This window comes from Procambarus clarkii, chromosome 38, assembly GCF_040958095.1.
Source record: "Procambarus clarkii isolate CNS0578487 chromosome 38, FALCON_Pclarkii_2.0, whole genome shotgun sequence".
In the NCBI taxonomy this organism is placed as follows: domain Eukaryota; kingdom Metazoa; phylum Arthropoda; class Malacostraca; order Decapoda; family Cambaridae; genus Procambarus; species Procambarus clarkii.
The window spans coordinates 20,729,753-20,742,741 of record NC_091187.1 but is presented as its reverse complement, the minus strand read 5'-3'; the positions used below and the strand labels follow the sequence as shown (position 1 = coordinate 20,742,741).

The 12,989-nt window shown below is 40.5% G+C and overlaps 1 protein-coding gene across 4 annotated transcripts in view; it reads right to left on the bottom strand.

The window, feature by feature from the left end:
• The window catches only part of LOC123771917 (lysosomal membrane ascorbate-dependent ferrireductase CYB561A3), a 114,006-nt gene extending 101,346 nt beyond the window's left edge, over positions 1–12,660 (bottom strand). For 2 of the 4 annotated variants that reach the window (XM_069337866.1, XM_069337863.1), the window contains exons 1-4: positions 12,504–12,660; positions 9,366–9,567; positions 6,224–6,423; positions 5,275–5,425 (exon numbers count right to left, since the gene is read on the bottom strand). In XM_069337866.1, coding sequence (XP_069193967.1) covers positions 5,275–5,300 — 26 coding nt within the window. In that variant the 5' untranslated portion in view covers positions 5,301–5,425; positions 6,224–6,423; positions 9,366–9,567; positions 12,504–12,660. Of the gene's footprint in view, positions 1–5,274; positions 5,426–6,223; positions 6,424–9,365; positions 9,568–12,403; positions 12,422–12,503 lie in introns of those variants that run through there. The other 2 variants (XM_069337864.1, XM_069337865.1) reach the window with 2 other exon arrangements.
• Positions 12,661–12,989: the final 329 nt, after the last annotated feature.

The following is a 12,989-nucleotide window of genomic DNA, read 5'->3' as shown; positions in this document are numbered from 1 at the left end:
CTGGTGGCTCATGGCCCTCCCCATCATGGCCTGTTGGCGCATGGCCCTCCCCATCATGGCCTGGTGGCGCATGGCCCTCCCCATCATGGCCTGGTGGCTCATGGCCCTCCCCATCCCGGCCTGGTGGCTCATGGCCTGTTGGCGCATGGCCCTCCCCATCATGACCTGGTGGCTCATGGCCTGGTGGTGCATGGCCCTCCCCATCATGGCCTGGTGGCTCATGGCCCTCCCCATCCCGGGCTGGTGGCTCATAGAGCCGCTTAGTCCAGACTGATGAAGATTAAGCCACCCAAGAGGTGGCACGGGCATAAATAGCCCGTAAAGGTAGTCCAGGATTTTGACATTATGCGGTATAAAGGCCGAGTGGGGTGTCGTTGGGGGCCCTTTGATTTTTTTGTTGCCGCCGGAGGCCGTTCGCCGCTATCCTGGGTGGGCGAGTTTTGTTGTGGGATTCACATAGTTCACCCCATTGCTCATTTTCACGGCGCTAGGGCTTAGTTTGGCACTGGGCTAAAGGCTTACCAACCACGGGAGGGAGGGAACAGTCCAAGAGTAAAGTATAAACTGCAATGTAAACTGAGAAGTGGCCGGGGCGCACCTCACCGTGTACACATGATATGTTTAGTTCACGGTGCAGGGGCCAGACATGTACTCATGCAGGGGATGTCACGTGTTGGTGGGGGACCCGCACAGGCGTGCATTATATAAAAAACAGCAGAGGGCGTACATAAACAGCTAGGGCGTGTAAAAACAGCAGGGGGCGTGCATAAACAGCAGGGGCGTGCATACACAAATGCCGGTCTCACCTGAGCAGCGCGCCGGCTTCCTACCGGTGGACGACCCGCCACGCAAACTTTTTTCTTAATTGGCCTTAAGCTCAACACACAATCAATCTCTCGTGTAATGCTGCTGCTCCAGCCTCCTTCCTGCACGATCTCCGGCTAAACCCAGTATAGCATCAAGCTTTTCGTGTCATTTTAGTTTAGCTAATGCATTAATTTCACTATTTCTAGTGTTTGCTGGGATTCGTTGCAAACATACACAGCTAGCCTCTTCCACCATGCGAACGTTGACGTATCTAAACAAATTTCATGTACATTATCCATCATTTAAAATTCTACAAAAAGGCCGGTACGAGTGACCATCTAGTTTAGGTAACAGCTTATTGAAGACTAATGACTTTCTCCGATTGATAAATGATTGATAAACATTAAGCCACCCACGAGGTGGTACGGGCATGAATAGCCCGTAAGTGGCTAATTCTTTCTCCGTGTGGTGTGAACTATAATTAGGCTCGACTCCGCGGGGTGCATAGACCCTAAACTGTTCATTTATCTTGAGCATATACAAGTTTACAGCATCTAGAAGTTATCTTCAATAGTTGTGGTATAACATTATACTATAACTGATGCAAATAATTAAGTGAAATACACAAAGAAGTCACACTAACTATATTTTTAATTTAATTTTCTCAGTATATCGATGAGAAAATCAATTGGAGCACTGAGGTTATTCGAACCCGCGATCAAGGTACTCTCAGACGTGCACCTTATCCCACTTACCCCATGCCCACTGGGCTACACCACCAGGGTATCATGCCCACTGGGCTACACCACCAGGGTATCATGCCCACTGGGCTACACCACCAGGGTATCATGCCCACTGGGCTACACCACCTGGGTATCATGCCCACTGGGCTACACCACCAGGGTATCATGCCCACTGGGCTACACCACCAGGGTATCATGCCCACTGGATTACACCACGTCTAGGGTCTAATGGCCAAAAAGATATACATTACATCGTCGCTTAAAAACATACTATCCTAACCAAACCAAAAGGTTTGTCTGCAAGCATTATGCTGTGTTGACGTGGCCAGTGGGCTGACGTGGCCAGTGGGCTGACGTGGACAGTGGGCTGACGTGGACAGTGTGAGTAGAGACTTTTGTCTCAGAGTCCGAGATATTGCATCCAGTGTTTATTATATGACTTGACAACTTGCATTTTTACAACCTCACTGTCACTATTGTCTCTAGTATTTGTTGGGATTAACTTACGATGAAGCAAGATTAAGCATGAGGTACCTAAATGCAGCAAGAGAAAGCATGACATAATAAAATGCAAGAGAAAGCATGAGATAACAAAATGCAGCAAGAGAAAGCATGAGATAACAAAATGCAGCAAGAGAAAGCATGAGATAACAAAATGCAGCAAGAGAAAGCATGAGATAACAAAATGCAGCAAGAGAAAGCATGAAATAACAAAATGCAGCAAGAGAAAGCATGAGATAACAAAATGCAGCAAGAGAAAGCATGAGATAACAAAATGCAGCAAGAGAAAGCATGAGATAACAAAATGCAGCAAGAGAAAACATGATGTAACAAAATCAAAATAGGCAAACATGAGAGAGAGAGAGAGAGAGAGAGAGAGAGAGAGAGAGAGAGAGAGAGAGAGAGAGAGAGAGAGAGAGAGAGAGAGAGAGAGAGAGAGAGAGAGAGATAGAGAGAGAGAGAGAGAGAGAGAGAGAGAGAGAGAGAGAGAGAGAGAGAGAGAAGGGGGGGAGGGAGGGAGGGAGGGAGACAGGGAGAGGGAGGGAGACAGGGAGAGGGAGGCAGGGAGAGACGGAAACAGGGAGACATGGAGAGACTGGGAGGCAGACCCACAGACACACACAGGCACAGAAACACAGCTTTCTCCATGGGGTTCATATTGCAGCCTTTGTTAGGCCACTCAAGGAGCTCAATATTGCGTTGTTCAACTAACAATCTGGGCATTATGAATGTGGCAAGGATCTTGCTACATGATCTGTAATACGAATTAACAATAGCTATTAACAATTCATGGCGAATATTTGATAACATTTTGAGGTTAAACTTAACAGAAAACAATGAACTTAGCAAAATATATGGCCAATGGCAAAACCTGAGTAACATTATTGACTGACAGGTAGGATTATGTTAGCTTATTTGGTGGTAAATCTTTATTAAATAAGCAATACAATACCTCCATTATATTGCTTGCATGCATCATTCCCTCAGTTGGGTTCTTTTGCAGAGGGGTTCTGGCTCTTCTGCTAAGAGGAGTCAATAGTGTTGGGGTCTCGTCTGCTGTTGGCCAGAGTAGGTCTCTGCTGGTCACATTCTAAGGTCCTTTCACTTCATTTAGCAGATTCCTCTTCTGCTTTATGTTGCAGTCAAATATTGATTTAGGGTGGTTCTGCTTGCAAGTCTTTGTGACAGTTTTTTTTCCATGTCCCCCTCTGACAGCACAGCAGGGGGACATTTGGTCCATTTTGCCAGCCAGTTCCTGGTCCCAAAATTTGTGGGCTTATTTCCCAGGGTCTCCGGTGTGATTGGTCTGCCCCCCCCTCCCCCCCAATCTCCCTTGGTTAGGTTCAGTGGTGCTGGATCAGGAGTTGTTCTTTCAACTCTGGAAGCTTATAGCAATGTGGTTGAACTTGAGCATGGCCGAATTAACCTCCTACATTTAGTGGGTGTCCTGGATATTCACAGTCCCAAAGCAGAACTAGGTGAACCTACAGTACGTACATTCTCAACCGCTCGTGACTGACTGTACTGTACTTAAATACTGTACATTATAGTTTTGTTAAATTTTTTCTTCAATCCAGAACAAAATTGACATCTGGAGCAGTTCTCTTCCAATTAAGATTCGTGAGCACTAGTTAAAGGGGGATAAAAGCCCTAAACAAGAAAATAATCAATGCAGAATATGCAGTGATATTCAATGAAACATGTCTAAATGAAACCCGTTACCAAAAATATACATACTGTGTGTGTATTTATATATGTTGTACCTAGTAGCCAGAACGTCGTACTCGGACTACTATGCCAGACCCGATTTGCCTAATAGGCCAAGTTTTCCTGAATTTATATATTTTTCTAATTTCTTTTCTAATGAAATGATAAATCTATCCATTTCATTATGTATAAGTTAATTTATTTAAATTTGAGGTAAAACTAACATAGATATATGACCGAACCTAACCAACCCTACCTAACCTAACCTAACCTATCTTAACCTAACCTAAACTAACAAAACTAAGTCAATAAATTATGTTCCTAATATAATATAATAATAATAATTCCAATGAGCTAATTGGAAACAATTTATTGAAAATAAAGAAAATTACTCGGCTTATTAGGCAAATCGGGCATTGCATAATAGGCTGAGAAGTGCGTTCTGGCTACTAGGTACGATATATATATATATATATATATATATATATATATATATATATATATATATATATATATATATATATATATATATATATATATATATATATATATGAGATATTTCAAATATGAAGACTTCACTCTTATTTGTATTACTTTTTCCAAGGATGTTAGGGAAATGTGATGCAAATGAGATTGAAGTCTTCATATTTGAAAGCTCTAGTAACTCCATAATGTTGCATTAGCAAAGATTGGTGTGCATATATATATATATATATATATATATATATATATATATATATATATATATATATATATATATATATATATATATATATATACACTGTATACACACACACACATTTTATATACTGTATTTATAATCAATGCTAAATATTCACCAAATTTGCTAATGCAACATTATGGAGTTACTAGAGCTTTCAAATATGAAGACTTCAATCTCATTTGCATCACATTTCCCTAACATCCTTGGAAAAAGTAATACAAATAAGAGTGAAGTCTTCATATTTGAAATATCTCATAAATCCATAATGTTACATTAGCAAAGATTGTAAGCGTTTAGTTTTAAGTCACAATTCAGAAAGATTTCCACAACTTGACAGAGGGGTGCTAATACTTTACTGTAGTACAGTCCACAATAGAGAATTCCGGGTTGGAATCCTGGGCGGGGCAGAAATGGTTGGGAGTGTTTCCTATCACCTATTGCCCCCCTCCTCCTGTTCACCAATCAGTAAATAGGTATCCAGAAGTCAGTCAGATTGTTGTGGGGTTGCATCCTGGGGAGGATCAGTAGTTCAACCTTGTGGGAGACCTCAATATATGCCTAACATGTATATAAGCAATATCTGCCTGTACCCAGACACAATGAATTATATTTAGCTTTAGTATGAAGCTCACAAAATTAATGTAAAATATATTGATCAGTAGCAATAGAAAACAACTTACCTTAATATTCATCTTTCCCATATTGCTTGACAATGAAACTTCCAAAAGGATCAAGTTCATTTTTCATTTCATAAGATATGTGAACCATGAAAACTGCAGTTTACCACCTTACCTTAAGGTGCTTCTGGGGCTTAGCATTCCCACGGCCCGGTCGTCAACCAGGCCTCCTGCGTTGACCAAGCCTCCTGGTCAACGCAGGCATCATCAATACGTTGATAGGCGTTGAAGAGGCGTTGATACCACAATTGTATCTTATGTACTCACTGAAAACAAAGTACTGTATTTTTTCCCCTTTAGCAAGCTTACTTTGTCATTATACAGTACCGTAATAATTAGTTATTTGTATGATACATAAAAAATACTTCTTGAAGATACCAGTTAAATCTTTAAAAATTATCCCAGCATATTTGCTGCATTCTTAAAGTAAGTTCTTGCATTCATATTTCTCAAGGTCTCTATGAGTTACAGTAAACTTGTGTATAGTAGATGCAATTATTAATCTATTAATTCTTGTAATACATCTTTTCTCTGCATTTTTACATTCCCATCCACACATTATACTTGCCCTTCCCATCCACACTGGATACTGGCCCTTCCCATCCATGCTGGATACTGGCCCTTCCCATCCATGCAAGATACTGGCCCTTCCCATCCATGCTGGATACTGGCCCTTCCCATCCACTGGATACTGGCCCTTCCCATCCATGCATGATACTTTCTCTTCCCGAAATAATAAGCACAATAGAATAAATAACATCAGCAATGACAAATATAATTATTAAATAGTTATCAGCATACTTCTCAGATTAGTTTATCAGAACTAGCTAAAAAAATTACATATAGTTTCCTTAATTATATCCAATACACTTATGCAAGTGTAAGAGAAAATATGTAGCATCTTTCCAAAGTAGTTTTAACATGAATTTAAATAACATGGCTATAATTAAATACATATGAAAATAAAACCCAATTTTATTAGTCAACTTTGTTTATAACTAATTTTGTCACCAAATATTAGTTTTCATTTGTTCAATCTAAGAATTCCAACTTATCTTACGTACGTAGTGCGGTCGACTCCATTCTATAGGCAGTACCAAGGCATCCTGGTGCCTGCCCCACTCATGCCAACAACACCAGCCCAGAGTGTACACCCATCCTAATCTGGATCTTTTCTCCAGGCACAGAAGGAAGGAGAAGGGTCTCCGGAGCCACTGGAGTAGGTCCGGAGCCATGGAAACCATTTCTGCTGCGTGGTCCTTACCTGCCAAGGTAGACGGCACTGGAGTCTCATAGACCAGTCATGAAATGTGGTACACAAACATGTTAAGTCTTCCCAAAATTGGTAGTTTAGTGTAATTGTAGTTTTGAGCAATATTTAATGAAAAAGGCTAGAGATTAAGGTACAGTATATAACTGATGTGGCTTGTTTTTGTAGTCAAGACTAAATAATCAATTTTTTCAGATGTTCGGAGTCTGAACACAGCAGTAATTTGGTTTGGAGATAATCTTTAAAATATATAAACAACAAATTACAAAAATAACCAAACTTTTGAAAGGTTCCTTTCTAAATAAGCCATTCTGGCCCTACCAAACATGTGTGATCAAACTTTGCTATCACTGGACAGTTACATTTTAAGGCATTGATGCCACTGTGACTATGGCACTCCTACAGAACCATTTTATGTTGAAAGAGGGGAAAAAACATACAACCCAGCTCAAGAGAATGGCAACAAGAAGACACTGTTGTGGGCATCCCCCAAATGACCAGCTCACTGGGAAGTGACCCTGTCCACAGTCAAACATATGGAACTCCACGAAACACATCAATATGCAAAGTGTGAATCATAATGAATCGGCCTGAAACACTATGCATGTTAGTGGCTTTGTATGAATGTAAAAATACCAATCTTAGGTAATCTCATCAACCCAATGTACCTTCTTGCAAATAAAATTATTATTATTATTATTATTATTATTACTCTAGAAGCTAGTTACTTTGGTGGTTTTTTGAGTTAGCTCGCCACTGCCAAAAAATTAACATGTCATGGTTGAGGACAAGGTCAGTGAGAACCAGACCTGTGATACAATTCTTGCGTGAACCATAATAGCTCTAGCACATGAAACATCCAAGAGACCTTGGCACAGAAATCTCATTACTAGCTTACCCCACTCAACTGTGTAGTGGGGTGAGGAGCCGAGATGGTGCCTCACAGAAAAGTGGCCGAGAACCTCCTTTAGAAGATCTCAACCAACTTTTTTCTTTAATATACAGTATTTACATATAGCCCCATTTCTACTTACCGATTCTTTGAGGCACCCCCCTGGCCACTATGGCCACCAATATTCTCAGTCTTGTAGATAACATATCATATACAGTACTGTAGTTCAATTCTGGAGACACATCTTGTAGAACAGGTTCATGTTATAGGAAGTACCTTGTGTAAATGAATAAGGTACAAGGTCCTGTACTTGTCGAGGCCACTAAGGTTAGTGGCCCTCAGGTAAATCAGGTAAAAGATGAAAATGTGTCTTCCATTTGTCCTTGTAGGAATACATGCCAATATGCTCCATACATATTAAGACATTCCACAATATATATCAGTAAAACAAGGCTTTCCACTTAATACCTCAAACACAGATGAATTAGTGAATCAAAGTAATTAATACTCACTGGTGTCTAATACAAAGAAATATGAACCGTTTCCTTGAAAGGAGACTTTCTTACATGAAACAATGTACAGTAGTATCTCTGTCGCCTATGAACAGTACTGTACCTCCACTATAGGGACACACTTAGTAATATTGGCATATAATGTAATTTCTAAATAATTTTACATATACAATTTCTAATTATTTTAATCCTTGAACCCCCTAACATTACATATCAGTAGCTTTCACTAGAGTGAGATTTAGCATATCTCAAAGGATTAAAAATAATAAAAAGCAAGCTTGAATTAAAAAAATTTGAAGCAGTAAGAAAATACACATAACCCCCTCTATATCATCTTAGTAAGCACTGAAGCTAGATAGAGTATCACGGTTAGACTCGTGCAAAACCCACATGATCATGTGAAACATTCAGTACGGTGGGACTCCAGAAACACCACATTATGTCTACTGGGTTAAGCCAGGAAAATATTAGTGGTGCACCAGTACCATTTTTGCCCAAAACTGTAAAGATTTATTGGGCAATAACAAAGATATAGTACTATAGAAAGACCAGCACCTGGATACTGATACAAAATATTGTTTTAGATGCTAGAGCTTATCAAGACAACAATGCTTCCTGTAATCTCAGGGTTTGTAAAAGATGTAGTCAATTAAATAATAATAATAATAATAATAATATCACATTAATTCCTACAGAATCCATTAAATTAAACCATTTGTTAAATGGACTTCCCAACAGGATTAGTGATTTGTAACATTTAAATAAATAAAAACAAAGCTATTTTGCTTTGCTAATCAGTCATGAAGAAGTTCAGGGCAAGATGCCTTACACTCCTACAATGATGAGTTTGAAACTTTCAATGGAACCATGAATGTGCTTTAGAATAATGGAATACCTCCCTGCAGAGTACAGAATGTTACAACATATTTTAGATAGTCTGTTTAAAACTTAGGTTGTGAGGCAGGACCAAGTAGCTAAAGTTCAAACACCCCATAAGCACAAGTACAAGAGTGTTGAGAAGGAGGGCACATGGCAGGACGGGGGAAGAGTGGGAGTGGTGCAGAAGGCAGGAAAGAGGGTTTGTGGGAATGGGGTGGAGTTAGAATTGGAGTTTGTGGGGAAGGTTGGGGGATAGGAAAATGTGTTTACGGGCAAAGCGGTTTAGAGTGGAAATGGAAAGGATGAGGGCACTGGTGGTTTGGATTGGGATTTGGTGGGGATAGGATTAGTAGCAGGAGTGGTTGTGGTGCTGATGCAGATGGATAGGCCAATGACTGGTTGGATAGGATGGATAAGATGATAGGAGGCAGGTCAGCATAATTCTCAGAGGCCTAGTATACTTCTTAAGGTTTGGCTGCTCCACTTGGTAATTGAATGGGTATCTCAGAAACAACAATGTTTACATAGATCATTTACACAGACAAATATAAAAGAATAACCCACTGTACTTTCTTGTAATTTTGATTGAAATAAGAACTTCATTGCCAAATTGTTTAATTTACATCCATCATAACAAAATACAATAGTCAAACCTGAATGGGCATTCTTTCTGAAGACAGCTCTGTGAATCCAACAATGTCAGAAATGTAGATGTGACTGATTCATAAGTTTTGGCCATTACACCTAGATGCAGCTTTCACTTCTGGATGGCAGCATTTAGTAGAAGACCATATCTGACCACTTCTGTCCATAGAATAATCCAGGTGTTTTGTACACGAGTGTCTCTGAAAATGCCTGTAGGAGAGAGTATGTCATCAGAAGTTTTACTGGAAGTGAAGTCAGCTGGCGAGCAGCTGTTCATACTGCCTGCCACTACTAGACACACGTATATTTCAATGTTAACAGTGACATACATACCCATGCCAAGAGATTTTAGTGTTGTTTGTCAGGATCGTAACAAACATCACTAAAATAAATGATATACAATGACAACAGGAGACTGAACACTGGTGAAGCACTGCACATCGAACAAACGCAACAGCAAGCTAACACCTGATTAAGCTGCCAACTTCGAGACCAAGATGGAACATCCGACATACTGACCCCAGCCATCATTGAAACAGGAGATTGGTAAGCTGCACTCAAGTACAGGAGAAATAGGTGATACACGGGGAAGACTAGTCCCATTGGGTAGCAGTTAGTTGCCTTGGAATCCTTCCCTTTTAAGGCTTGCCCAGCAGGACAGTTGATAAAGAGTGACTGTCTCCCATGCCAGGGGTCAGGTGTTCAAGGCCCCTACTGCCCAAGGTGAATGAAATGTTGCATTCAGGGTAGTATGGTATAAAGTTTTTATGATTCTGGGCATGGATCACCTAATTTTCCTGTTAACATTTCTTAAGGTTATTACTAGGAGCTGGGTTTTATTTTTTTTTTACTGCAGCTCCCACTTATAGTGCAACTTTCAGTGATTGGAGGATTCTGGTTCCAAGATACTTTTCTTCATCAATCTGTTGCAAACTTAAGGGTGTTGATTTGGTAGTTGTGTTGAGCACTGTTATGCGCCACATGCAAGGCATTGTATTTTCGATATTAAAAAACATTTGCCAATCTTCCAAGTACTTTTGGAATTCATGTAGGTTTCTTTGTTAGGCCTTAATTTCATTGTCACTTCCCACTTTATCATAAATCTTAGTGTCATCTGCAAATGTGATGATGTAGATTGTTATACTGTATTCTCATCTATGTCATTTATTTATATGACAAAAAAAGGGTTAGCCCCAAAATGATCCTTGCAGTACCTCACTCACCACATATCTCCAGTCAGATACAGTACAGTACATTTCCATTTAGGACCTTCAGTGTCCTTCAGTGGGGCTCCAAACTTTCTGTGATTTCAGTAGGAATCCGGTTGTGTGACCGATACAATTCTGTGGTGGTCTAGTGGTAGAGTACGTGACTGGCAATGCCGGGGTCGTAGGTCCACACCCCACCTATAGTCCCAGTGGATTTTCTCAATTATTATTATTATTATTGTTATTATATTGTTAAGACATAGAAGTTGCAGTGAGAATTTTTTTTACTAGCCGTCACTGTAATTAGACACGTGCACTATGCTTTAGTGACTTTAGAAGATTGTAAAAACATCAATGTTATGTACTCTCATAAACCAAATGTACCTTTTTGTATACCTGGTTGATACCTGGTTGATGGGGTTCTGGGAGTTCTTCTACTCCCCAAGCCCGGCCCGAGGCCAGGCTTGACTTGTGAGAGTTTGGTCCACCAGGCTGTTGCTTGCAACGGCCCGCAGGCCCACATACCCACCACAGCCCGGTTGGTCCGGCACTCCTTGGAGGAATAAATCTAGTTTCCTCTTGAAAATGTCCACGGTTGTTCCGGCAATATTTCTTATGCTTGCTGGGAGGACGTTGAACAACCGCGGACCTCTGATGTTTATACAGTGTTCTCTGATTGTGCCTATGGCACCTCTGCTCTTCACTGGTTCTATTCTACATTTTCTTCCATATCGTTTACTCCAGTACGTTGTTATTTTACTGTGTAGATTTGGTACTTGGCCCTCCAGTATCTTCAGGTGTATATTATTTGATATCTCTCTCGTCTTCTTTCTAGTGAGTACATTTGGAGGGCTTTGAGACGATCCCAATAATTTAGGTGCTTTATTGCGTCTATGCGTGCCGTATATGTTCTCTGTATTCCCTCTATTTCAGCAATCTCTCCTGCTCTGAAGGGGAAAGTGAGTACTGAGCAGTACTCAAGACGGGACAACACAAGTGACTTGAAGAGTACAACCATTGTGATGGGATCCCTGGATTTGAAAGTTCTCGTAATCCATCCTATCATTTTTCTGGCTGTCACAATATTTGCTTGGTTATGCTCCTTAAACGTTAGGTCGTCAGACATTATTATTCCCAAATCCTTTACATGCTGTTTTCCTACTATGGGTACATTTGATTGTGTTTTGTACTCTGTATTATGTTTAAGGTCCTCATTTTTACCGTACCTGAGTACCTGGAATTTATCACTGTTAAACATCATGTTATTTTCTGATGCCCAGTCGAAAACTTTATTAATTAATATCAGCTTGAAGTTTTTCAATGTCCTCAGCCGAGGTAATTTTCATACTGATTTTTGTGTCATCTGCAATACTCATCTGTATACTCATATATAAATCAATAAATAAACCTGTAAACTCCAGGTGATGTGTCTATCCTCCCATAATGACAGTTGTAAGGCTTGTGTTGGGTTCAAGTGTGCCAACCTCTGGAGGGTTTTCCCCGAGAGCCACTAACACTAGTGGCCTCGACGAGGACAGGAAGTCAGCGGCTTGTCGAAGGTTTCCCCCCTATTAATTTTCAACAACAATGCAATAACTTACTTGACCACCCAGCATGTATAATTCAGTACTGAACAAAATCTAACATTAAAGTAAACTCTGTTATTGTTTAAGATTCAGTTACACCGAACAAAACGTTTCAAGTAGCACGGGCTATGGAGAGTCCTACCTGGCACAGGAGTGGCAAGTAGCACGGGCTATAGTGAGCCCGTAGTGGACTTACCTGGCACAGCTGCGGTGCAAGTAGCATAGGCTATGGTGAGCCCGTAGTGGACATACCTGGCACAGGAGCGGGGCTGTAATTGTGGAGTAAATTCTTGGTTGTTATATATATATACATACACACAGAGAAATGAGGTGCACCTTCCGGTGTACTTACATCTCTCTTGAACTATTTCTGCCCTTCTTCTTCTTGATAGAAGGTGCAGTTTGCATGAAGGGTTTGTCCTTCCAATGACTGCTTCAAGACCGTCTACAAGATCGTCTACAAGACCGTCTCCTGCTTCATAATTATGTTGTTATGACGTCAAACAGTTGCGGCCCGAGTAGCAGTTTACATTTTCTTTGGTCTACACTACTTTTGGAGAAACTGTAGTAAATTAGAGTTTACTGTTTGTGTAAAGACTGGGTAGTTTATGATGATTGTGTTTGAATTTGCTCTTGGGTTGAGATCAATTAAATGGCCTGTATTCACCTAGTTGTGTTTGCGGGGGTTGAGCTCTGGCTCTTTGGACCCGCCTCTCAACCGTCAATCAACAGGTGTACAGATTCCTGAGCCTATTGGGCTCTATCATATCTACACTTGAAACTGTGTATAGAGTCAGCCTCCACCACATCACTTCCTAATGCATTCCATTTGTCAACC